Source organism: Penicillium cataractarum (assembly GCF_028827025.1).
Source record: "Penicillium cataractarum strain IBT 29864 chromosome Unknown utg000008l, whole genome shotgun sequence".
In the NCBI taxonomy this organism is placed as follows: domain Eukaryota; kingdom Fungi; phylum Ascomycota; class Eurotiomycetes; order Eurotiales; family Aspergillaceae; genus Penicillium; species Penicillium cataractarum.
The window spans coordinates 3927056-3951602 of NW_026622744.1; the positions used below are offsets into that span (position 1 = coordinate 3927056).

Below are 24547 nucleotides of genomic sequence, written 5' to 3' on the forward strand. Positions count from 1 at the left end.
CTACATTATATTCAAAGAACACTCCCACAGTCTCGCTGCTAACCACTGAAACCTACTCTTCACTTGCTATTCTGCTATAGCCAAAACACAATATGGATCATTCAGATCAGTGTGAGTGCTGCTTCCAGTCTTCGGGTACACGAAGTAGGGGGCTCATACCCACCCAGATGTCCCATTGCACTTTCTAGAGCGCAGCGAATTATATGACACGGTCAAGCCATATAACTTCCACTATTTTCCGAAACAAATCTTCCCCCTCCACAACGTCAAGCATGATATCCAGACTGTCTGCGTGCGAAGCATGCGACCCCTTGTTTCCACCCTCTCCATTGACACGCAGGGCTTCGAAGTGCATAGGCTCGCCACAGAAATGACCTACGAGGATTTCATGGACGAGGACGTCGTACGGGACAAGTACTTCAAAGAGCTTGAACTCCACCTGAAGGAGAAACTAGGCGCCCACGAGGTTCGAGCCTTGGATTCCCAGGTATGTTTTGGCCTGGGAGAAGGCGTTTACCCAGTACTTATGGGGATATATTATCACAGTTGCGACTGAAAGATCCGGAGTTTCCAGCCTTTGGTGGAAAGCCACACCCCAAACCGCAGCCAAGTCTGATGCTGCATGCCGGTATGAATGTGAATAGTCCGTTTGTTAGGTACGTATCAATACTGACCGCTACGATAGACGTCACTCTGGAAGCGTCTAAAAGCATCATCGGCGACTTATATGGAGACGATGCGGCGAGGATAACAAACTCCCGATTCCAGGTCATAACGTCAGTATTCTCTCTACTCTAGGTGAGATACGTATTACTGCCAGGTGGCTGATAGAACCCCCCCCATATACAGTGTCTGGAAGCCTCTTTCCGTTCCCGTCCGGGACTGGCCTCTTGCTCTCTGCGATGCTTCCAGTATCGACCCAGCAGACTTTGAGCCCTCTGACATTATCTACCCCAACTACGTCGCCGAAAATCTAATGCTACATTACAGTTCGAATCAGACATGGTACTGGCTGCCGGATCAGCAACCCGATGAGGTACTTGTTTTCAAGGCCGTTGATTCGGACAAGCGGTATAACCACCGTACGTCGCTTCGTATCCTCCAAACCTTGGTTCAGATGATAACTGATTCTGTTAGCCTGTTCGCATGGTGCATTCCCTCTCCCAGGGCAGGATCTCAAGACAATCCCTCGAAGAGAGAGCATAGATGTTCGTCTGCTGGTAATGTACGCTGACATTGAATATCCGGAGTCCAAGCCTTGGGCTTCGTGAGGCATAGCAGGGAAGCGGTAGCATGATTTAGCTAGTTTTTTTGTGGTGAATCATAATGTTGAAATCAAATTTTTTTCATGAAGATATGGTGGTTCGATAAGCATCATTCAAAGGACTCTCGTAATTGGTCATCAGTTAGGACCGCTACCTAGGTAATTACAACATGGACGTCCAAGTACAAAAGTAGCTTCGTGGCAAACTAATTCCAGTGACCACCATGGCTTTCCCCAGCCGGTGCAAACAGAATTCACATCCCCAACGCAATAAAAGAATGACGAGAGAGTAGTCCTCTCTTAGTTGGTTGAAAATCATATCCTCGTCCCCTCAGTGACCCAAGCGGCATCTCCCATCACTGTCATAGTCAGACGGCAAACTCTCTCGGGTATCATGTCTCATCGTACCTTGGATTCGGTTGAGGCTTCCGCTTTCCAGCCCTGGTAGCCAATCTGGCGGTCGGCAGGCTTGCTTACCGAAGCGCCAAAGCCACCACCTTGATCGTTCTCGTCAAGGTTCCTAGCAGCGATATCTGGCTTCTGGTCTTCCTTCAGACCCTCTGGCGAAAGAGCCTTCCATGGTTGGATCTTCGATGCAGGCTCCATAACTGGGAGCTAATCTTGTTTTTCGCGTGGGCGTTTGTACTTAGAGGGAGCTGAAAATAACGGTAAGGGTACTCGCATCAGTGACACAAGAAAGATTCTGCCTTGTGGGCGCTTCCACTGAGACCTGAAATACCATTCTTGATGCGGCTCTGCCATGTCCAGATGGCTTGGAGAAGAGGGGAAGTTTCCGTACGATCATCCTTCTGCCCATCACCCGGGTTTGCCTCCCAGTCGCTTGAGGCGCTCATCCCGTCCGGATCCTTGCATGGCGCCGTCTTGTGATATCTTGCATGCTCGTGCATCCTCCCGAGGGCGCACTGACACCCGTTTCGGTCCTATTGGGCCTGCATTCAAACGAGGCTATGTACGTACATGGTACAGATACATGGTACATATACATGGTACACATACATGGTACACATGGAGCTGCGGCTCAGGAGGAACCCTCACGATGTCGAGGGGTAATTACCAACATTTCCTCTGGTTGTACAGGGTCTCGCCCTTTTGCCCGTCCTATTCTCTGATGACCCTCTGGATATTATGGGCAGATATTCGCCAATGAAGCATCAAGAGGAGGACGCAGATGGACCAGGCCAAGAAACTGTAGGCGGCAGCTCTCTGACGACTACGACCCCGACCACCGGCCACTCTTCTCTTAATTTGAGCAGTGTGGTCCAGCTGCGTCCCGATCCCAATGACGGAAGCATGGTTCAAACCAGGTATGTGGCCGGTCTACCCATCCCCGACGAAACGCGTCGTGCTCATGGGTAACATGGCAGTGTAATATCGGTCCCGGGATACCAGACGCCTCCAGTTCGCAAGTGGGGGTTGCGCAATGAGCTTGAAAGCGCGGCGCTCGCCGTGGACGCGCTCTCCCGATTGCATATCTATATCCACCGGCCGGCATTTGATGAGGAAGACGTCTTCTCGTGGGAGAAGTTCCTCGCGGCCGGAAATGATCTGGCGGAAGATGTCGCGCGACTCTCTACGGAGGTACCAGAGTCCTGGCCCAGATATAGCCTTATGAACCACGAATTAACATCCTCTGGGCAGTTTCCCGAACGGCCGATTATCTTCATTGCACATTCTCTAGGAGGGGTTCTGCTGAAGAAGGTAGGAGAGGCCTCCGTGACGGGCCTCGGGCTGGAGTTGACGAGATCAACAGGCACTGCTATTAACGCATCAAAACATCCATGACAAACGATTCAAGCTTGTCGTGGACTGCCTCTCTGGGATCTTGTTCCTGGGCACGCCACATTGCGGCACCAACGACGATGACACCCTGCTCCGTCACAACCGAGTCCTGCATAATTGCGCCAAATTCGCCATGCAGAGACGCTCGTCCCGACTACCAGCAAAGGACGTCTTCCAGCTCGCTAACCTGGCCGCAACCTTTCAACAGATCGCTACGATCCCCGTCCTCTCCGTATACGAAACACACTATCAACGGACCGGTGTGTATTGGCCCTTCAAAGGCAAGAAGAAGGTCCGACATATTCCTCCCCTGTGCAGCCCACCGCTCACTGACGATTGATATGCCCCAGGTCCTAGTGGACAAGGAGACGGCCACAGTTTCCGCTCAGATAGAGCATTTTCTGGGCGTGCACCTCTCGCATATGGAACTATGCAACCTCTCGAAGCTTCGAGACCAAACCTACTCCGCGCGAGAGTTCCTCCGTTCCTTACTCGAGGCTATCTCCAGTACGTTTCGCTCTGCCCCCGCAGTCCTTAGGACGTAGGTCACTTACTGACCCCCCCGCAACACAGCAAGCAGAAGACCTTCGGATGAGCCCAGCAGTTCAGGTTATGACCCGCTCAATCCGTTAAATCTGGCCGATATCGAACCTCCCGAAAGGATTCGAGGAGCATCACTCCACGGCGATGTGCGCACTATCGGCTCGTCCAGCGAATCCATTCGAACCAGCCAACGACTCCCTCGTCGCCTCCGCCACGTCCCGTCCAACTCGGACCGCCTCCTCCAGTCGCGGACGTGCCGACTCCCCTGTTTCTCCCTGGCGAGCTACTCGCGTAATGCCGACTTCATCGGTCGAACAGGGGTCTTCTCACGAATGGACAAATACCTCCTTCCACGCCCCCCGCCCACAGACACGGGTGATGCCCAAACCAGTCGCGTCTTCTCCCTCTGTGGCATGGGCGGGGTGGGCAAAACCGACCTCGCAATCGAATACGCCTACACCCGCCAGGACGCATTCGGCGCGGTCTTCTGGCTCGAAGCGGGCGGCGTCTCGCAACTCATCTCCGACTTCGCTGGCATTTCCATCAAGCTGGGACTCGAAAGCCCGGAAGAAGCGCAGGATTTGGAGTCCAGCCGCGCCATCGTGAAAGCATGGCTGAACAACCCGTCCAAAACGCCGAACAGGACGGGTGACCCCAGCCAGACCAATTACTCTTGGCTGCTGATCTTCGACAATGCGGACACCCTTGATATCATCGCCGACTACATCCCCTACTATGGAAACGGCTCCATCCTGATCACCAGCCGGGACCCCTTCGCTAAAACCCACTTCTTCTCCAACGGACAGGGAATCGATCTCGAACCCCTCCCGACTGGGGACGCGGCGTATCTTCTCCGACGGCTGACCAAAGGCACCGACGAAACCCCGGATAGGGAAGAGCACCAAGCCTCCGTGAAGGTCGCGACACAGCTCGACGGGCTACCGCTGGCCATGACGCAAATGGCCGGATTTATCCGCCGTCGGCACCTGACCATCAGCGAGTACGTCGAGCTATATGCGTCAGATGCGCGATATGCCGATGTGCGCACAATTGGGAACCCCATGCAGGATAACCGATACGGCCACACGCTAGCAACGGCGTACAGCTTCGAAGGGCTCGGAAAGCATTCCACCAGGTTGCTGAAATCGCTGGCGTTCATGAACCCAGATCGCGTCCAGGAGGAGATCTATCTGGGTGCGCGACGACTGGGAAGGCCTGAGGACGGTGGTGACGACGGAGAGGGTCGAGTGTGGACGGCGCCGGATTTCGAGAGCGCCCGGTACGAACTCCTTGGTTCGTCGATCATCAAGCGGAACATCGACAAGAAGGAGCTCTGGATCCATCGGGTCATCCAGGCCGAGGTGCGGGCACGCATGGACAAACGGACGCGGTACGAGACCTTCCGGCAAGTCCTGGCGTTGCTCACCAAGGCGTGGCCGCCGGGAGATCTCTGCAGTCAGGCGAGCGAGCGATGGGCCATCTGCGAGAAGCTGTTCCCGCATCTGGAACGGTTCTACCAGATTTACAACGAGCATGCCACAGACTGGGGGAACTTCGAGATCGATCCCATCTTCCCGACGCTCTTGAACGAAGCAGCGGTCTACCTCCACGAACGGGGCTTCTCCCACGAGGGCAAGATGTATCTCCAACTCGCTCTTGACCTATGCGAACGCGGGAACATCACCAGCGAGCCACTCATCAGCGACATGCATCTCACCATGGGGGCGCTATGCAACGAAACCAACGATGCGGAAGGCTGTCTCGAGCACAACATCCTCTGTCTGGCTCTGCGTAAGGCCGAATCGGTACGGAAAAAGACCCCCGATCTGCGCCTCGCATTCGCCCACAGCCAGATGGGCATCGCGTACATGATGATTCGGAAGTTCGCTCTCGCCACGGAGTACTTCAAGCAGTGTGTGGAGATGCTGAAGGGGCTGGAAGTTGACGTCGACGAGTTTGGATTCCCGTCGTGTAACCTCGGCCTGGCGTATTGGGTACAGGGGCAGCACGAGACGGCGGATCAGGTGCTGACGGATCTACTACAGCAGCGCGAGGAGCGGCATGGGAAGTTGGATCGGGTTTCGTACAAGTACATCTTCCCCCCTCCCCACGGGTGAATGGTTGGGTGTGTTTGATCCGGGTTGTCACAATTCGCTAACTCGTCCCTTTCTTCCTGGTCAATCAGGACCGGTAGAGTGCTCCAGGCGCTGGGGAATGTGAAAGCCAGCCGGGCGAAGCAACTCGAGGCGCGGGGGATGGACGCCGAGGCGAAGAGTCTGTGGGATGAGGTGTTCTACCTGCACTCGGAGTGTCTGAAACAATACGAAGCCACGCTGGGGCTGTTCAACCACCGCACCGCTGATGCCTGTCACAAGCTCGCAGAGTACCATATCCGATTTGGACAAGATGATCTCGCACAGTAAATGCTTTCTAAACCCGGGTTGCGGGCTCGTACACGGTGTGCTGACGTGGTAAACGAGCAGGGAATATCTCGATCGCGCGCTCGGCATCTGGGGAGACCGGCAGTGGTTTCGAAACGAGTCCGCACGCTCGTCCTTCCTCCGCGGGACGCATCTGCAGTCGATGGGAGGCAAGCAGAATGTTGAGGAAGGTAAGCGACTGGTCGAGCGGGCAGTCGCACTCCGAAAGCAGATCTTGCTGGATAAGTCAGGTAAGAAAGACCTTGAGATGGAGGACTTTGATGACTTGGTTTGTTTTTGGTCGATCTGAGCATGTTTCATGTGCATTCATTATTGTTACCACAATTAATTCCTTAATATGGACTACCTGCATTCGCCCTTAGCTAGCTGGATAGACGATGTAAGTCTAGAAGTAATCCAGAAACTTCTGCCTGCGCGCTTCATCGCTCATGCCCGAGAAATGCTGGATCTCAATATCCTTCACGCGGCGATACTGCGCGAAGAGCTCTTCACCGACCCATCCACGTAGCTCCTCATCCTCCTGCACACATTTCAGGGCCACCTCGAGAGACTTGGGCATCCGCTCCGTGATACCGTATTCACGGAGCCGTCGCTCAGCCTCCTCGGGGCTATACAGCTGCGGCGCAAGCGGGCAGTCGGTGATCGTCAGAGGGGTTGTCTGTTTCATGCCATCCATGCCGGACGCGACCAGCGCAGCCACAAATAGGTACACGTTTGCCGTGGTATCCAAGCAGCGAATCTCCCACCTGTTCGGCCGCATTCCGCGCACAGGGAACTCGCGGTTGTGGGTTCCCCAGCCGATCCATTCCCCTGCGCAATCCCCCAGGACCCGACAGTAGCTGTCGTAGTTGGCGAGACCAAAGGCGCAGAGTGCCTTGGTCTTGCGCAGGATCCCCGAGAGAAAGGATGCATAGTCCGCACTGTTCGCCTGTTCTTCCTGGTCCTCCATGATCTGCCCCTCTTCCGTCACATTCATCAGCGAATTCGGGCTAGAAGCCGGATTCAACGACAGATGAACGTGACACCCATTCAGCGGTCCGGAGCTCAGAAGCGTCGGACGGGGAGCCATACACGCCCGTCTTCCATGCCGGATACAGATCGTACGAATAGTCTCCTGCGCCATCATCAGCGCGTCAACCGCCCGCACTGGTGCCATCGGCGACAGGGCAATCTCCAACTGATCCGTCGTCTCCGTGTGGAGATGATAGATCTCTACCCCGGCGAACTCCAGCGCAGTCACGATCTCTTCGAGGATGGCCAGATTCTCTGCGCGTATCCCCGCCGTTAGGGAGTACCCGACCATGCGGTCCAGGGAACTCGCAAGATTCGACGACTCGTCCAACAAGACGAACTCGATTTCGAACCCGAGCAGTAGACCGTCTTGGAACCGGGGGTAGTCGGCGTAGAAATTGTGTAAGACCGTCTGGAGGAGGGTCCTGGGACATCGGGCGAGGTGCTCTGGGTTTGGGTTCCTGGTGGTGGTACCATTGTGCCCGGTGGCGCACATCACTGAGGCGTGGGTGGGCGCGAAATCGCAGAGCATCAGCGATGTCCAGTCTGGATAGAGCGTCCAGTCTTCCACTTCTAAGGGGAAGCATCGCGGAGAGGTGGAAATGGGGCATATCATGCAGTTCTGGGCGAGGTGGTATGTGTCGCTACCTGCGGCCAGACGGATGGATCGTGCTCTGGGGATGATTCGAGTGCGCAGAACCCCGGAGTAATCGACCCAGTGCAGGCGGATAAATTTTACGCCATAATTCTGAGCGAAGAACTTTTTGAGAAGCTCGAGGTCTTTGGAAGACATAGTTGATTAAAAGGGAAGGGAAGCCGGGGCGGTGGGGGTGTAAAGGCAACTGGCGGGGTGGATCAACTTGGAGGATGTTTCCGAGCTTAAATACATTTTCACTCGGGGACTTTCTATGTTTCCATACGGTATTGAGGCTAAGCATCTTTGGTATAGACAGCTCCCCTGCAGGATCATAGTGCCCCACGGGTGGCGCCTTTATGCCAAGCCAGCTTTTCAACGGAGCCTCATATTCAGTATCGGCTTCATTGCCAGTTTAATCTAGGGGCTTTCGGAAATCCAATATCATCGGGAAAGGTGGAAATGCATCTAGGGATAGAGCCTCATTTACAGATCAAGCGACCATGATGCAAATTGGTAGCATTGTGAGGGTAGTCTGACTGTATACACCCCTTATATAAAGATCACGTTAATCATTTCATGTAATAAAGTTTTACGAAGCGCGCGCGGCAGAGAGGGCAACAGTGGCAATGCTGGCAATGGATTCGCCCAGGACGAGCCCACTTGCCAGGATGACGATGTTGCCAGCCCGTCCTCCATTTCTTCGTTTGTAAAACCAGTAAAACAGACCCCCGAGGGCACGAGTGATTGTATATGACGGCAAATTATAGATACCTGGACAACGACGTCAGTATCGAACAATTTCGAGGGGGGCTGGGAGCCATCGACATACCAATAGCGAAGGAAACGCCGCTGGGGATAAAGCACTGCCACCACCTGTTTTCATACCGCATCTTAAAAATAGTGACGGCCGCGGAGAGGATCGCGGCTGCGATGACAAAGGGGGTGATACCTTCCGGGAGTCCTTGGCCCATGAGCAGTCTCGCCGTGCTCAGGACCAAAAATGAAGCCGGGACTCGGAAAAGCGGGCCGGGAATAGGGTATTGGGAGGCGTAGAGCTTGTATATACTGCATGCGATCAAGGCACCGAAGATCGAGCCGATGATCTGCCCGTAGGTTTGTACTTCTGGCCGCGATCCGGTGAGGCTTCCAATCTTGAGATCATAGGCCAGCTCGCCCGACTGGTTGGAGCCAGCTTGGGAAATTGCCGCCGCGAGAAGGTTCATGATGATGCCATTAGGATTAGAGTGGGGGATCAACGTCGCAAAGACCAACTGGGAGACTGTCATAGATAAGTCAGCGAGCTAATTCACAGCCATTCCGAAGGTTATCCTTACCCAAAGCACTTCCAGGGTTGTAGTCCGTTTCTGCAAGACATCTGATTCCTACCGCTGCCATCGGAAGCGATAGGGCTATGGCCAACAGTGTATAGTACCAGGTGATATACTCCCCAAAGGTAAGGTAGCCCGAGAAGATACAAATCAACACAGCGAGCAAGAACCCCAGCCATAATACGCGCGGTCGCACATCGCGTTGTGCCGACAGATCTATGTGTCGAGCCGAGGGATGCCAATCAGGCAACCGATCGTCTTGCTCTACCAGAAGATTCTGCGTGGGCTCTACATCCTCGCCCACCGCCTCAGCTCTCGTTGGACGAAGATCACCGGTGGAGATGGAGGAGCTCCACCAGAGCGGGCGGATAAGGAACCACAAAAGCTTAACGGAAGCGTCCGCCAGCAACGCCGCCAGGCTGACCCATATGATCCACCCGCGCGATCCAGTCTCCCAGTCATCAGTGTTGCCGGGTGCCCAACCCTTGTGTTTGGCATATGGGGACAGAATCCCCCAGCCGACAATGGACCCGAATAACATGTGCAGGGGAATGGCCGTGCCGGTGATGATGCCGCCACCGAAAAACCCGGGAGACAGATCCATGGTCCAGAGCCATTCGTTGGCCATGTGGGGCCCCAGGATGGGTAGATCGTGGAGAACAGGAACAAAGAACATGGCAATGGTCTAGAGTGCATCAGCGATACGAGTTTCCAACAGGAACATTGTGCATGCGGGGATAGGGGGTTCTCACCACGATGCCCGAGATCATCGCGCCTTGGATCAGGCGTCTCATGCCCGTCTCCCATCGGATATCATTCGTCTGTGCCATCAGAGGCTGTTCCTCTGGCGCGGGACGGAAAACATCTCCGTCAGTGGCCTCGTCGGATGACGGAAAGTCGTCAGAACCACCCGGCAAGGGCTGTGACTTGTGGTGTAAAGTATGCAGGAGTTGCGCGGTGGCTTTTGGTCCGGGCCACGGTAATTTCTCTCGGACGATAAATTGCTCCCGCAGCAGTGCAGCAAAGATAGTTCCAAAGAAGCAAAGGCCAATGGACCACAGGAGCAAGCTGCTCGTGGGGATGTTGATCGGGCCATTCTCCTCGGGACCGATGAGGTATTCTAGGGCTGGGATGATATTGATAAAGCCAGCCGTGAATGTCATACACCCCGTGGCCGTGGCGGCGCTGATTACCAGGACATTCTCCTGGAGGGTGAAGGATCTCCCGAGATGTCGAGAGAACAGTTTGAATGTGATGAAACCCAACAAGGCGGAGATCATGGACATTTGACTGCCCGAGCCGACCCGGAGACCGTAGTAGGTGTTGGAAAAGTTGATTAGGATGCCGACCAGGAGGCCGGCCACCAGCGCTCGTGGGGTGAACCCGCGATCGCTCAACTGATTCATGGTTGAGGGGGTGAGGATGATGGTGCCAGGAGTCTGTTTCCCCAGAGAGCCTCGTTCTTAGCCTCAATCAAGGGTGACTAAGACCGCCAAGATCTCCTAATCCTAAAAAAGTAGAACCCCACTATCTACCCGGGTGATTCGCCGACGTGGCGGGACGGGGCGGGACGAAAATCCGGATGATCCACCACGGGATTCCCGTGAGAGCCCCATAACCTAGGAACCCAGGGCGATCCAAACTCTTTCGGAACCGAGTTCTCAACTTTGTTGCTTCCCACGTGAATCACGTGGAATGGGGTTTAAGCAAAATTAAAGTCAAATCAAAGGAAAGACTTAGTAGAGGAGGCTGTCTATCTGGCCCTTGTCCGCGTCCGTCGAGGTGAAATGCACGCGCGAGCCTTGCAGATGGGTGCGTCCTGCCCCCCGGTCTCGTTCTTTCTGGTCTCTGGCTCATAGTGCAGAGAAGGTTGGGTCAGTACCCGATGTGTTCTCAAACCTAACACCCCACGGGCAGATACTATACCTAGCACGCTATATTTCGTCCATTCCAGAGTGTAGTTGACCCTGTTGCTCGATTACAATCGTCGATATGCTCCTAATAGCCGTGGCGGTTAGCCTGCGAGTAATATAGGAGACACGTTGGAAGACCAAGCCTCCCCGAAGGTTTCTTTCTTCCTCTCAGCGTCAACCGCTAGAGCCGTATCCGTGTCTAGAGCCTCGAGAAAATTTTCCATCTCTCCAAACAGATCTGTGCCGACAACAGAGGAGGATTCTTGGGGTCCATACGGGTTGAATCTTCTGTACTTACCACCTAAACCCCTGTTGGACCTCATCTTTATTCACGGATTGAGAGGAGGATCAGGCAAGAGATGGTGCAATAAAGGAGATCTACGTCAGTCGTGGCCTAAGGCATGGCTCCCTCGGGAGCCCGATTTGCAGAATGTCCGTATCCACTCCTTTGGTTACAATACGGACTGGACAAATATCAAGGATATGTCTCTGGGCGTCCATGATTTCTGTCGTTCATCCCATACTTGAGACACGGCAAAGATGTGAGAATCTTTAACCTGCTCGCTCAAAGCAAGAGGTAGTCTAGATCTGGCATTTCTAAGATGGTGGATATTGTGCCTTTTCGAGCAGCTGCACTACCGCCTCATGCCCATTTACTGCAGCCCAGGATAATGGTGTCCGGCCGCCAAAGTCCTCCGAGTCTACACGCACCTTCCCAGTCTCCAGTAACATCTTAGTTACTGCCTCGTGCCCATTCTGCGCAGACCAGGCCAATGGTGATCTCTCGTTATGGTCAATCACATCGATGTCAGGCCCTTGTTGGATGCTGATTCGCGCTGTTGCCAGCTGCCCATATTATGTAGTCCAGAGTAGCGCTGAACTTAGTTAGCCGTATATAGATCTGTGAGAGTCAGGAAGCACACCGGGTTCGTATTTGGGGACTTGTTAGTCTTAGTTAGCTATAAATAGGAGTAGTCCCTGTTCACAATTCAGGAAAGGTATTTATCCTCGACGCACTTACTCATTGTGACTAGCAGGCTCCGCGTAATAGTTTCGTCTATCTTCCTTTCTATCTTTGAAATACCTTGATGCTACGTGGTGCCTACTAGTCACTGAGAGTAAGTGTTAGGGTGTAACTAACTACAGTGCCTACTAAGCAATTGTGTAAGTAGGGTTCCGCCGCTATCGAAAGATCGTAATATATACATATTGAAACGCCTAAATATCTAGAAAATTACATCTTCCAGGGTTTTATTACCCATATTTGACGGAACAGCTAGGTCTAGGACGGTTAGCTCGAAGCCCCACTTGACCAATTATCTAATGGGCACTATATTTACCTTCGTTATTATCAGACACACTTTCTCGTATTCGCCTGCACACACATTCCACTGAAAGAATCCATTGGTTCATTTGAGTCGATTGTCCCGTGTTACTAATTTTGGACTGCTTATGTTAAATTAACTAGTTACAAACCAGCACCTTGCTCAAGAAGAGCAAAGACTTTAAAACCTCAAAGGAGGGCGTGATCTGAATTTCTAGGGCCGCAAAAAACTCACAATGTCTTTCTTCACATCTATGTTCCGTCGTCACGACTCCTCTAATAGCCCTCGGCCAGATCACAATAAAAAAGAAACGAACTGTCAAATCCCGCAGTCCTGCCCGCAAGAACGCGTCTCCAACTCTGTCGATCAGCATCACCAGCTAGAGCAACCACCACGCATTACCGATGCGTCGAATGCTGAAATACGAGGTGCCATGGCACAATATGCACCGGGTACTGGGCCAGCAGCTTCGTCCCAAATGCATCAAGCAAACATGATCGGTATGGGCGCCGGCGCATTCATTGGCGCTGAAACAGGGGGAGATCCCGTCATGGGTATGATCGAAGGGCAAGTTGGGGCAAATCTCGTCATGCAACGGATTCAACAGGAGCAGAGGCATCAATATTATCGTGAGCAGGCGTTAAGGTATAGGGCTGGTTTGCCAGCCGACGGGGTTGCTGGCGAAGAATTTGGGGGGAGCAAGCGGGATGAGAAACGAAGGAAGAGATGGGAAAGAAGAGCGAAGCGAAGGGAGGGAGGCAGTATATTCTAGTAATACTTGGAGATTATTCCCGCTCTGGACAAGGGTGTACCCGCTTTATCCTTCGAGTCAGCATTTACATATCCATTCTCAAGTACACTCTCTGGTCACAGATTTGCAGATAAAAGCGTAAGCACAAATTGCGCAGGTCTACAGGCGTCTGTATTTATGTGTATTAGAATCGCAGGGCCCATTACCACCATCACCAGCGGTACCCCAGTTCCGGCAACGACTATTAGCTAGTATGGCTGGCGGCCGGTCTGAGATGTTTAGAAGCCACAAGAATAATTCATGATCCTGTCTTGCCACCAGGTTTGGGTGAGCTCCCACCGATTCTTAGTTTCCGCCTGCTCTAGCAAAATTAGGTACCAGTCGACAGAAACGCAAAGCTGTAGCCTTTTCCATGTTCGACTCGAAGCAAGTCAGTCCCAATGCGCCATAAATTCATTCATGTCGCTGGGAGAAACAGTCTCATGTTGTAGTGAGGGCATTCGAATTGTCAGTCGTAATGAGTGGAGGTTGGAGAGAAATTGCCCAAAGAGTCCAAAAAATGCAGGGTAGACGGGTGTCCAGCTGCTTCTTACCTCTTCCTGTGGCTCGTTCAAGGCACCCCAAAGTTCGAATAGTATATCCATGGATTGGATAAGGCTTAGACAACCAGGCGACAAAACTCTCGAAACGATAAACAAAGAGTCAATTCCACTGCGTGGGATGAATACATTTGTCCCGTACAGAACTGGCAAAGTTTCTTCGTAGCTAAAAGAAAACAATATTAGCCATATCTAGGTCCTAGCAACGAAGTGAATTCAACGACTGGCCCAAGTTGACAACACCTTAGCCACTCCACACCCTCGAGCTTTGTACCCGGTGGTGTGCTTGTTAGCCGATCCCGGCTGTTCTTCCATCTCTCTTCCGAGTACACCACGCATCGGTCCATCCAAGCATCCTCGGTAAAGGAATTGCTTTCTTGACAGACACTGTGATGCCAGTTCCAGTACCTGACCGGGCTGTTGATCATTAATAGACACGCGAGGTTGCAGGGAGTAAGGGAATTTGCGTGCTTCGTGTTGTCCTCCTCAAGAAATGAGAATGTTGGATTGTGGTTACACCAGCACCACACTCAAAGGTTTTCCCGTCAAATCCAGAGACACGTCTTTCACGGGTTTAGGGCACAAGCCAGGGAATACCGAGGGCTTCGTATAGTTTATGTCCTCGTTCATGTTTACTACGAAGTTATCGAAGGTGAATACCTAGGTCTTCCAGGTACCCACACCTATCTGCGTCTGGATCGAATCGAGTACCTCCAACAATTCGGGGGTTCGCAAATTCCATCCCAATGCTGCTAGTATGGGTCCCCGATCATTCACCCACCCTTCCGGTTCTGCCATGCTCTTCCTCGACACCAATGAACTGTATCAGGCCAATACATTGAATATGAAATTGCGACACTGAGCTTCCATATAATCAGTAGCCTATATCCTCGCCTAAATAGCAATGTTCTGTAGGCCACTTATGCCAAAAGCGTTTCATTACCCTCTACAATTTCTGTTGTCCTTATGCCCAGGTTCTTCGTCGGTGCATTTGTGCCATCCAGACTTTATGCAATATGCTCAAAATTAGTGTCTAAACACCCACCCGGTGAAGTAACACTCTTGAGAATATTGCTTTTTTAGGGCTCTATGTATATGGCTCATGCCCTAGATCTTGCTAAAGATGTGAATTGTTCAGATAACGACGGGGTATGAAAAAGATTTTGCTCAGCTTCCTTAACTCAAACCCTTGAAAATCTGGCGCAAATTCCAAATTTAAATAAGAGAGCATTAAGTATTCGTGGATTGCTCGTACCAAATCAGATATGAGAGAAGAATTATAAGAAGTGCTACGATAGCTAGTTTTATGAGATATGCTTCATCTGTGATTATGCTCTTGCTGGCTGCCCCCTGCCTCTACCTCTGCCTCTCCCAGGGCCGGATATAGGCTGCACTATCCCCTGCCACCTATCTCTGGTTTCCTCCAACAATTCTCGCGGTATATATATATATATATTCTCTAGAATCATGATGGTTAATTTTCCTGTTCTCGAAGGCTAAGTCTTCTCAGGCAACCAATGGGTGTCTAGACTAGTCCGTGTAGCGGGGCGCGAACCCGCGGCTTAAAAACGAACCTGCGACTCCCCAAGCCAGGAGAAAACCCCACCGGCGAGGAATTCCACAAGATGGCATTCCTGTCCATGCCTCCTGAGATCATTACTCGAATTGTTTTCTACGTCCCCTCAATCCGCGATCTGGCCGCCCTATCGCAGTCATGCCGTGCACTACACTCCCTATGCGACATGAAAACGCGCGAGCGGTTTTACCGGATACGTGTCTATCCCAATGACACCAGCATTAACGAGACCTTTGGTTTGCTGATGGAGATCCTCAGGCAGCGCAGTCTAGGCCATTATGTGCGCGAAATTGAGCAATACTGGAGGCCCAGCAGCGAGATCTCCTATGTAGGGAAGGAAGAGCAGCGCGACCTCAGCGCGGGCGAAATGAATCTCATCCGCGCGGCTGTGCAGAGGGCGGGCTTTGTCGGTCCCCAAGAAAGCGCTATGATCAACATGCTCATGCAAAACACCACGCAGGGTGCAAATAGCATCAAGAGCTATTATCGAGATGGAAGCAGGTAAGGAAGCCATCCACATTTTAAATATTCCCTCTTCTTCCTCGGCTGAATGCTAAAGAGACGAACAGCCCCCGTCGGGTCCTGGGAACCTTCATCTCGCAAGCATTGGCGGCAATTCTTATCTCGGTGTCGCCTGGTCTGGAGGCTTTAGCGATGACACAGCCCTTCCAATCGTATTACCGATTCTACCTGGACGCCGAGAAATGGCCTCGAGATTCGCATGTCGACTATCCCCTCGATCGGCTTCTGCGTCGGGCCAATGCGGACCCGGCCAACACCCCATATCTCCAGAATCTTCGCAAGGTGTATATGATAGTCGACGAAGCGAGCCTAGTTGATGACGAGCGCTTCTACATCCACATCGACTTCATTGACTGCATGACACTCTTCGACCACCTCCCGTCTATAGAATCGATGGGCACGGATGCACTCGGAGAAGACGAAAATGACATCTCGCGCCTAGTGCCGAGATCATCCAATATCAGCAAAATCCATCTTAACCACTGCGCCCTTGGGACGCCCTACCTTGCCTGTATTATCCAATCCAGCAAGGCTTTGCGAGAATTCCAGTATACCATCGGCGGCCGAGGCGTCTTGGATGGATCGTACTCCTTGTTCAATGTCAAAACATTCATCAAATCAATATGCCCCCACAAAGACACACTAGAAGTTCTAGATGTCGACGCCGAGTCATGTATGTACTACTTAGGCGCCTCTTATGAACAGGAGGGTCTTATCGACCAGGAAATCGACGGAAGGGCAACGGACCTCTACAGGGACGAAGAGGATGAGAAGCAACAGTTCATCCGGTCCTTTTGGGGAAATAGTGGCTCGCTGAAAGATTTTCGCGCTTTGAAACGATTGAGCCTAGGAATCGGGTTCCTGCTGTATTTTGCGAAGGGGTTTGGCGAGACGGACGAGAAAAGGGAACCACTCATGCTACGGGATGGTCTACCTAAGAGTCTGGAATACCTTTGCATTCGGGGATATGAGAGGGGGCACTGTGAGAAGTGGGATGCGCAGATTGATGCCTTGATGGCATTTTACAAGTCAGGCTTGTCGAATATCAAGGAGATCAAGGGGGTTGAGGAAACGATCCCCAATGCCAGAAATGTGGAACGGCCTGACGATGAGGAAGACTCATTGTGGACCCTAGAACACGCCGGATAGGCGCGATAAAGAAGACTCAGCCGAGGAGACTAGGGCAGTTGCGATGGGAAGTGGGGACTAGGCATATTTCAATGTCTTCATAGGAAAGCTACGAGGCCTAGCCCTAGGTTAGTTGCCTATAATATCCTTTGTTATGTAGAAACTTCCAAGGAGAATTTGCTTAGAGAGGGGGAATAACTTTGACGTTTAATTCTACCCTGGAAGGGTTTTGTATTATTCTTATATAGTTACTATACCCTCCGGACTAAGGTGTATAACAGGGCTGCTGAGAGCCATTTGCAACAGATAAGATGATAATTCAAGATGTTCGCGTGACTATAATCGGTTCCGTGATACTGGCTTGAATATAAAAGGTTACCGAGCTGAATGCTCACCCTCCTGCTCACCCCGTCTAAAGCGCACTCACCCTGGGTGAGCCGGGTGACGCGAATCAAAAGCGGCGTCACCCACCCGAGAACTGATTGAGCAGAAGCCACACGCCGGCCACCCTCACTGATGGCACTTTTCCTGACCTGACTGCCCGCCCTTTCCCTTATACGATGAACTTGAAAATTTCAGGGATTCTAAGGTCATATCTAATATATCTCTAGTTTAACCTTTAGCTTCTACAGTTACTGTCGGATTTACAGGGTCGGCATAAATCCTTGTGCGTGCACAAGCAAGCGATTATACATGATCGGTCGAATATACGATCCGGCAAAGAATCGTATAGGTCAGGTCGTACGATTCGGCTCAGAATCGGAAGTCAACTTATGATAGAAGAATGCTCTATCTTCATCAGAATGATTGAACTTGATTTAACTAGCTATAGAAAATAGACAGTATTTATAACATCGTGAGATCGTGTAAAGGTATTATCTACTTGCAGGGTAGAAGGCCTGTCAATCAGGTAGAAGAAACGCACCAGGTCAGATTTCTCAGAGACTGTTTCTTGAGGAGCGTGAAGCCTCCTCATGGAGAGTCGATTTATATACAGGCTCGTCGTCCAAAACAGGAAGGAGTTCCATCCTTGAACATGGAGGGGTAGCGGGGCAGAATGTGTGGCCTCTACAGGGAGCTCCCCTGCATGAGATCGCTGGGATGTGATAACGAGGTGCCAGCGGATAGCTGCCGCAAGGCCGCCGATCCATCAGCGAGAAGCCTGAGGCACCGAAGTGTAAATAACCTCATGTCAGGTGTTTTATAACACCGCCCCCCAGCCCCACTCTCTTAACTATGAGACCCCCCCCCCCCCCCCGGGGCACGACCGGAATATGTTTAGGCGTCCAACCTCTGGCTACCCCTCTCGCACAAGACTGTATATAAATTAGGACTATGGGGAGCGGGGCACGAAGCTCCTTAAGAAACAGTCTTGCCAGCAATCTGACTTGGTGCTTTTCTGCCTTGCCTGACCAACTGGTTACTATCTGTCGTGGAAAAGTGGAGAGATTCATTACAGTGACCTCGGATTGGTCACTTCCATCCCAGATTTCCTATGTATTTGTATGTAATATGCGGGTAACCCTTGACCATCGGTATGGTCACTTGAATACCTGGTTACACCGCCATGGGACAGCTCAACCTGCCCCTTTTCCCATTCGTTCGAGTCCTTTTCCTTTCTTCAATAAATCAACCTTCTCTGTATGATTCCGATAGTTCTCATTCGTCCATATGCATACTAGTCTATACCAATCCTACATATCTTGACACTATCCAGACAACTAGTATTCTTACAGAAAGGGGCGAGCGCCGCTTTACGGTCGCGCGATCGGGGCTGATAAGGGTGAGTGCGCTATAGACAGGGTGATAAGCTGAGTGAAAATCTCCCGCCGTCACCCGAGCGCCGCACTGACCTTCCCAGCTGCGCGGCAGTGGATAGTTATTGGATTATAGCGTTCATTCTGGAAAAACTACACTCTTGGCACTGACACACAGTCTCGATTGCCAGCTCAGCAAGATTTCAGGCCTGGTACAGTAGGTTTGTGTACTTAGCCAGGGTTTTCAGAATGTACTTCATACAAACTACGTAAACAAAAGGGGACTGACTGTGCAAGCACACCACTTCTGGCATTCCCAGAACTTACGCCGAACAGTACAGTATGTCCTTAATGCAGTGGCACCATAATCAGTCTCGAAATACTTCTTGTACTTGACTAAGTAAGCTATCTAGTCCGATGCGATGTGGATAACCCGGCGTGTTTATATCGAGAGAACCGAGTGTAAAGTTGTCTAATTCTCTATAGTACGGAAAAGATCGAGTGTTTTATACCCTGATTCTCTCACCCCTGTCTGTGGAATAGGAGTGAGTGAGTGGCGATACACTGCCACATCGAGAGATAGTGGGAGTTTACGAGACTGTAAGATTTTGAACTGGGCTGGGGCAAACATGTATCGAAGCTAGGTATGCAGGCCACTCGCATGACGCGAGCGGTAAGCCCAGGCGCTTTGGATTTGACCACTCCGTGCCAAAACTTCTCCGAAAATTGACTATCCAGCGTGCTGGATATATTGGCTGCCATATGCCTCTGTCAGAGTGCAAAGAATGGATGGGCTATCCCACCGACTTTGTGCTAATAGATATATTGGCCCACAAGGCATGGGAAGACATCGTCTTCCAATATTGGAAGGTTGTCATCTTAGGTCTTTGAGTTCCAAGGTTGAGTTGGAGCTCTGACGTGTCTGGGCGCAGCGCCTTCACAGCCTCATTACTTCCAGCGGCTATAGCGCTCTAAAGACAGCCTTGTAATTACCCCTCACCTATAAATCACAGGGGTACAAAATCCCCAGCATTTTCCACTTTGGCTCAAATGTTGAATACCGTCTTCTGATTCTCATCAACCTTGAAACCTTGACACTTGCTCAATAGTGTGTCTTCTTCTTTTGCTACACCTACTGATTTCACACGGAATCAAGCCTTGGAAGTCTCTGGTTCAAGGACCGAGGAGTTCAAATTTTCTCCATAACCAACCCTATAACCCCCAACTCTCCATCTCTATACCATTGTTACAGCCAAGATAAAAGACTGAATCTTGAAGGTGCATTCAACGAAGCAACTAAAGCTAGAGAGGAGAAGAAAAAGAGAAAAAACTATCCTCTGGGGAAATCGCTTTCAACCCCCTCCCCGAGAGGCCTTAGGCCTGCTAGCAAACGGAAGTTCACCAGTTGTCTACGAAGCCTTGCGCATCCTCTCGTCCCCAACCTCTCGTCCCCATACAGCCCTCTACGTAACAACCATATCAACAAATCGACCAAACAACTAAGCCAGACCCAAGAACAACAATGCCCCACGGCGGAACAGGCTTCTTCTACTACGCGTACACCTACTCTGGCCCTTGGAAGAAAGTAGACGGCTTAACTGGGGCTAGCTCAACTGGGACTACAGAGGTATTCAAGACAGCCATATACACGAAAGTCAACAAAGAAAGCCACCAGGGACAAAATGAATGGTTTAAACGCCGTGCCACGGAAGCCATTGAAGAGGATGTGAACCGCTGGTTAGCCTCTGTGGAGGGTAATAAACAGGGACTTATCTATGAGAGGTTCAACCCATGTTATATTCAAGTTGATAGTTTCAGATATTGTGATAAACTGCCTTTGACTAAGGAGGGGAGGAATAAGGGGAAGCCGTATGGGAGGGAGATTTAGAACTTTCTTTTTTTCTTTTTCTCTCCTTTCCTTTTTTTTTTTTTCTGATTTTTCATTTCTTTTTGGAATCGGGGAACGGGTTCGAATATCAGCAAATTAAAGGATAGATTTGATTTATGGGTATTTCCTAGGCATGAGCTAAATTATCAACTTTTATATTAACTTATATTCCTCTTCTTCCCTTTCCCTTCTTATCTTTATCCTTATACCTTACATATATTAGTCTGTACGCTAATATTTGCGATTACTCTCCTTACTTCGATATATATACTCGTAGTCCGGGGTGACAGTGTATAGTAACCTATTAGTGTAAATCGCTAGTCCTTGAATACGTCGTGGCATATAACGGGGTAACTAAAGTTACTATATATCCGCCTCGATACCCTCCTATTCCTAGATAGCTTCCTATGTCTACCGGGTATCCGGAGCAGATTCTATATAGTAAATCGTGACCTTAATGTAACATAACGTTATAGGTTTTCTAAAGATTTTACGGCACTAGAATATAGAGCGATATATATGGTTTTCAAAACTATAATCTATTTAATTTTATCCCCCTAATTATCGAGTTATTTATATTCAAAGTTAGCTATTTTATATATTTAGTATCGGATAATCGGACTTAGGTAGGGCGGTGTTACGGACCTCAAGAGGCGCGGGGGCCGCAGTTATTTGAGGACGCCGGAGAGCCAATCATCCTACGGACGCTAGGGATTAGCGTTGTCACGTGCGTTTCGGTATACTTGGGCGAGCCCCGGCAGGGCCCCAAGGCAGACACTATGGGCAGGAGCCAGAAACGGCCTACGGCTAACCGTCACAATCAATACCCGCTTACTCCATCTGACGGTTAGCGCGACGCAGGAAACGGCCACTACTTTACCAGCACCCAGATTACACCCCAAATGCAAGGACCCGGTAAACCCACACGTGACGCCAAGGATATACTCCCAGCTAGGCCTCTGCACGGGACCGGAAAGACCGCACCCAAGACCGCATTAGACCGCACCGCGCGGTCTTTGGTCCCAGACCTTGAGACCGCTGGGCGGTCCTACATTTTTAGGGACCGCACCACTGCGGTTTGGTGCGGTCCTGCGGTCCTGCAAACAAGCAAAACATCTTAGACCCAAGGTATGCATAATTTATGTAGAAGTCGCCTGTATTTTTGAGTATTCTGCTTTCAAATGATATTTAATTTTATATAATTCTGAGGTAGGAGTAAAGAATAATTCTTTGTTTGGTGTCTGTTGATTTCTACCGAAAAAGCGAGGATTGACTGATTTCCTTATGAATAGCTTATGTGGTTCTTGTTTCTATTAAAGATATACAAAATCCTCATCCTGTCTCAAGCGCTTTGGAACACGCCCAGATGAACGCCTCTGAGTAGTCCTCCCTTCTTCTAAGTGGCTATTATCAGGCAGGGGAACCTCATCGTCATCATCGTCAAGTTCAAATAGCTGATCCGGGGTAGCCCTTCTCTTTCCAAGCGCTCGCGCACTAGGAAGTTGGATAGTTTCGGCAGAATCTTCAGTAGTGGATAGGTCTTCCTCGTTATCACTAATTGGATCAAATTGTTCCTCTTTCTTCTGGGCGTCCTTCTGCTCTTTCTTTGCTTGCTTCTCTTGCGTAGAAAGATACTCATCAACTAGGGCAAGCTGCTCTGACTCCACGTCAAATTTTGTTGTACACATAAACAACATCAATTCCTTGATTGTCTGCGGTTTCAGTGAGCCCCGGCGATAATGGCAGATATCACGCGCAGAGTTAAATAACCGCTCAACGCCAGAACCACTGGCTGGTGTTGTAAGGATGTCTCGAGCAAGGCTTGCCAGAATAGGATATTCATTTTGGTGTTCTTTCCAGAAAACGAGAGGGGTTGCTTCGACAGTACCTAGTGAGGGTGGTATAAGAGAAGGAGTATATAAGAAGAGGTATATAGATTAACTTACTACTTCTAAGATACCGTGTAAGCTCATCTGGAGCCGTCACGTTTGACTGAAGAGATACAGTAGGTCTCAGAAGGATATCAATGTCAGAGACGTCTTGAATTGTGGGCTGGAGAGTTGATGTAGACTGTGCCTCTTCGTAGCGCTGCCGGTAAGGCTGAATGTAAGCCTCTAGCGACTGCTTATAGCGAGGCCCCCAGTGAGGTTCCCATTCAGATGTTGTGAAGAACTCTAGCTTGTTCCGTGGTCCTAGGATAGTCGCAATTGCATAGAGATCACCAGGAATATCATCAGTCTTTCCATAATACTCTGTAAGCTTATCGCGCGCACGGTCAAGCGCGGACTTCATCACTCTCTTCCAACCAACCTTCTTTCGCGCTAGCTGCACTTTCGCCTTATCAATATGTGTGAATAGGGCGTTATAGATACCAAAGACGTTATGGATAGTCACGTCTGTAGTTGCCGAAAGAGACGAAGTGAATTTGAAGAAGGGATAAGTGATTGACAGAAGATAGTCAACTTGTCGCCATTTATCTCTGTCTATCTTTACATCAGCGAGGTTGAATTGGACACAGAAGTCATCAAAGGCAGACTGCAATCGCCGGGCACGCCTGAGCATGAGGAACGTCGAATTCCATCGTGTCCGAACATCTTGTATAGGCATAAGCTTAGGCTCTTTCGTCTGAAGCCTTATGAAGCTCTCGCGGCGCTGGGGACTTTTGTTGATGTAGACTGCTACCTTCCGAACCTAGAATATAGTGCGAGTTAGTAAAGAAAGAGAGATAATAGTAAGAGATTAGAGAGAGCTAGACCTTGTTCAGAGTATCCACGATCTTTCTATTCTCTTGCCGAGCTATATGCCCTTTCTCGGTCCATTCAATCTCTTCCCTCTCGTTTCCTGGGTTCGCGTCCATCTGACCAAGGAGCTCCTTCAAACTGAGCTGTATAACATGTGCAATACATGGTATACGAATAACCGGTATACTACTAGGTAGCTGTAGGGATTCGACGACCTCTTGAAGGCTACCGAGTAATGTTCCGTTATTAGATGCGTTATCAGTAGTAATAGTTAACACCCTCTCAGTAATCCGATGCTTCTCAAGAAGGTCAAGCAGGACAGTGCTTAGATAGGCCCCCGTATGTGAGCCCTGTAGAGGTTCAAAGCCAAGCAAGAGCTCTCGGTAATTCCACTCTTGGTCAATGAAATAGCCCGTTATTGCCATAAAAGCTTGGCGAAATGGTGAGGTCCAGCAATCTAATGCAATAGAGAGCTTAGCACTATTAGGAAGCTTCTGTAGAAGAGTATACTGGCGTTCTTCCACGATCTCTTGAAGATGACGGCGGACTGTGGTTGCAGTTGGGATTTCGGGGAAGCAGGGAGCAAGCCGGGCCATCTCAAGAAGGGCGCGAAATTCAGGATGCTCAATAAGCTGGAAGGGTAGCCGCGAGGCAGCAATAAAGGTAATTAACCTTTCCATCCAAGCTTGCGGCGTAAATGATGCTTTACGAGACGACAGATATGCCTAGAAGGGGTATTTTATAAGATTAGTAATAATTAGAAAAAGGTAGACTGATTATCCATACCCCGTTCTTGATAGCCTTCCTAATATCTTGCGACTGAGTCGGTCCTCTCCGACAGGTACCTACTTGCGAATAATGCCTATTCATAGTAGATGTTCCCCGGCGCTTATCGGCAGGATGGGCAAGGATATGGTCGCAATTCTTGCATATTACCTTAGGAGACCCATCCTGGATAGTAGCGACCTGGTAGAAGTGGTCCCAACATTCTGCATTGCGTCTACCCTCAAAGATATTCCGTTTCATCTTACTTCCATACTCCGTCTTTAACCACCAGACGATGAAATCCTCATTCGCCATTTCTGTCCAGAGGATATAGTTTTTCCTTTTAGGAGGACCAACGCGTTCGAGTGTTTCTGGGATAACAGGAGGAATCGCCGGTCGGAGTAAGTTCACGTTAGGAGTAGAAGTTGGCGTTTCGCGCCCGTCGAGGTTAAACAGCCCATCAGATGTGAAGAAGGAGAAAGTATCTCGTGGATTATCCTCAAAAGCCGATGAGGGATACTGATCAGAGAACTGAGAGGAGGCCTGACTCTGTAACAT

General features: G+C 50.5%; 8 protein-coding genes across 8 annotated transcripts; 4 read left to right on the forward strand and 4 right to left on the reverse strand.

Moving 5' to 3' along the window:
- Positions 1-92: 92 nt before the first annotated feature.
- On the forward strand, positions 93-1271 carry N7496_010499 (uncharacterized protein; the record flags this gene model as incomplete). Its single annotated transcript, XM_056703412.1, has 6 exons — positions 93-111; positions 168-487; positions 547-628; positions 686-776; positions 850-1082; positions 1138-1271. 6 exons carry the CDS (start codon positions 93-95, stop codon positions 1269-1271), a joined length of 879 nt encoding a protein of 292 aa, XP_056552412.1.
- A 349-nt stretch (positions 1272-1620) lies between these two features.
- On the reverse strand, positions 1621-1870 carry N7496_010500 (uncharacterized protein; the record flags this gene model as incomplete). Its single annotated transcript, XM_056703413.1, has 2 exons — positions 1621-1623; positions 1673-1870. 2 exons carry the CDS (start codon positions 1868-1870, stop codon positions 1621-1623), a joined length of 201 nt encoding a protein of 66 aa, XP_056552413.1.
- A 558-nt stretch (positions 1871-2428) lies between these two features.
- N7496_010501 (tetratricopeptide repeat protein) lies at positions 2429-6337 on the forward strand (the record flags this gene model as incomplete). The annotated part of the gene is made up of 7 exons (XM_056703414.1): positions 2429-2589; positions 2650-2983; positions 3036-3324; positions 3383-3571; positions 3638-5720; positions 5793-6026; positions 6091-6337. The coding sequence occupies 7 exons, from the start codon at positions 2429-2431 to the stop codon at positions 6335-6337; spliced, it is 3537 nt and encodes a 1178-aa protein (XP_056552414.1).
- A 96-nt stretch (positions 6338-6433) lies between these two features.
- N7496_010502 (protein fluG) lies at positions 6434-7852 on the reverse strand (the record flags this gene model as incomplete). The annotated part of the gene is made up of 1 exon (XM_056703415.1): positions 6434-7852. The coding sequence occupies one exon, from the start codon at positions 7850-7852 to the stop codon at positions 6434-6436; it is 1419 nt and encodes a 472-aa protein (XP_056552415.1).
- A 433-nt stretch (positions 7853-8285) lies between these two features.
- On the reverse strand, positions 8286-10430 carry N7496_010503 (OPT family oligopeptide transporter; the record flags this gene model as incomplete). Its single annotated transcript, XM_056703416.1, has 4 exons — positions 8286-8467; positions 8526-8975; positions 9031-9709; positions 9777-10430. The coding sequence occupies 4 exons, from the start codon at positions 10428-10430 to the stop codon at positions 8286-8288; spliced, it is 1965 nt and encodes a 654-aa protein (XP_056552416.1).
- A 2067-nt stretch (positions 10431-12497) lies between these two features.
- On the forward strand, positions 12498-13034 carry N7496_010504 (uncharacterized protein; the record flags this gene model as incomplete). The annotated part of the gene is made up of 1 exon (XM_056703417.1): positions 12498-13034. One exon carries the CDS (start codon positions 12498-12500, stop codon positions 13032-13034), a length of 537 nt encoding a protein of 178 aa, XP_056552417.1.
- Positions 13035-15237: 2203 nt separating this feature from the next.
- On the forward strand, positions 15238-16859 carry N7496_010505 (uncharacterized protein; the record flags this gene model as incomplete). Its single annotated transcript, XM_056703418.1, has 2 exons — positions 15238-15689; positions 15758-16859. The coding sequence occupies 2 exons, from the start codon at positions 15238-15240 to the stop codon at positions 16857-16859; spliced, it is 1554 nt and encodes a 517-aa protein (XP_056552418.1).
- A 4937-nt stretch (positions 16860-21796) lies between these two features.
- On the reverse strand, positions 21797-24547 carry N7496_010506 (uncharacterized protein; the record flags this gene model as incomplete). Its single annotated transcript, XM_056703419.1, has 4 exons — positions 21797-22371; positions 22430-23174; positions 23239-23949; positions 24011-24547. The coding sequence occupies 4 exons, from the start codon at positions 24545-24547 to the stop codon at positions 21797-21799; spliced, it is 2568 nt and encodes an 855-aa protein (XP_056552419.1).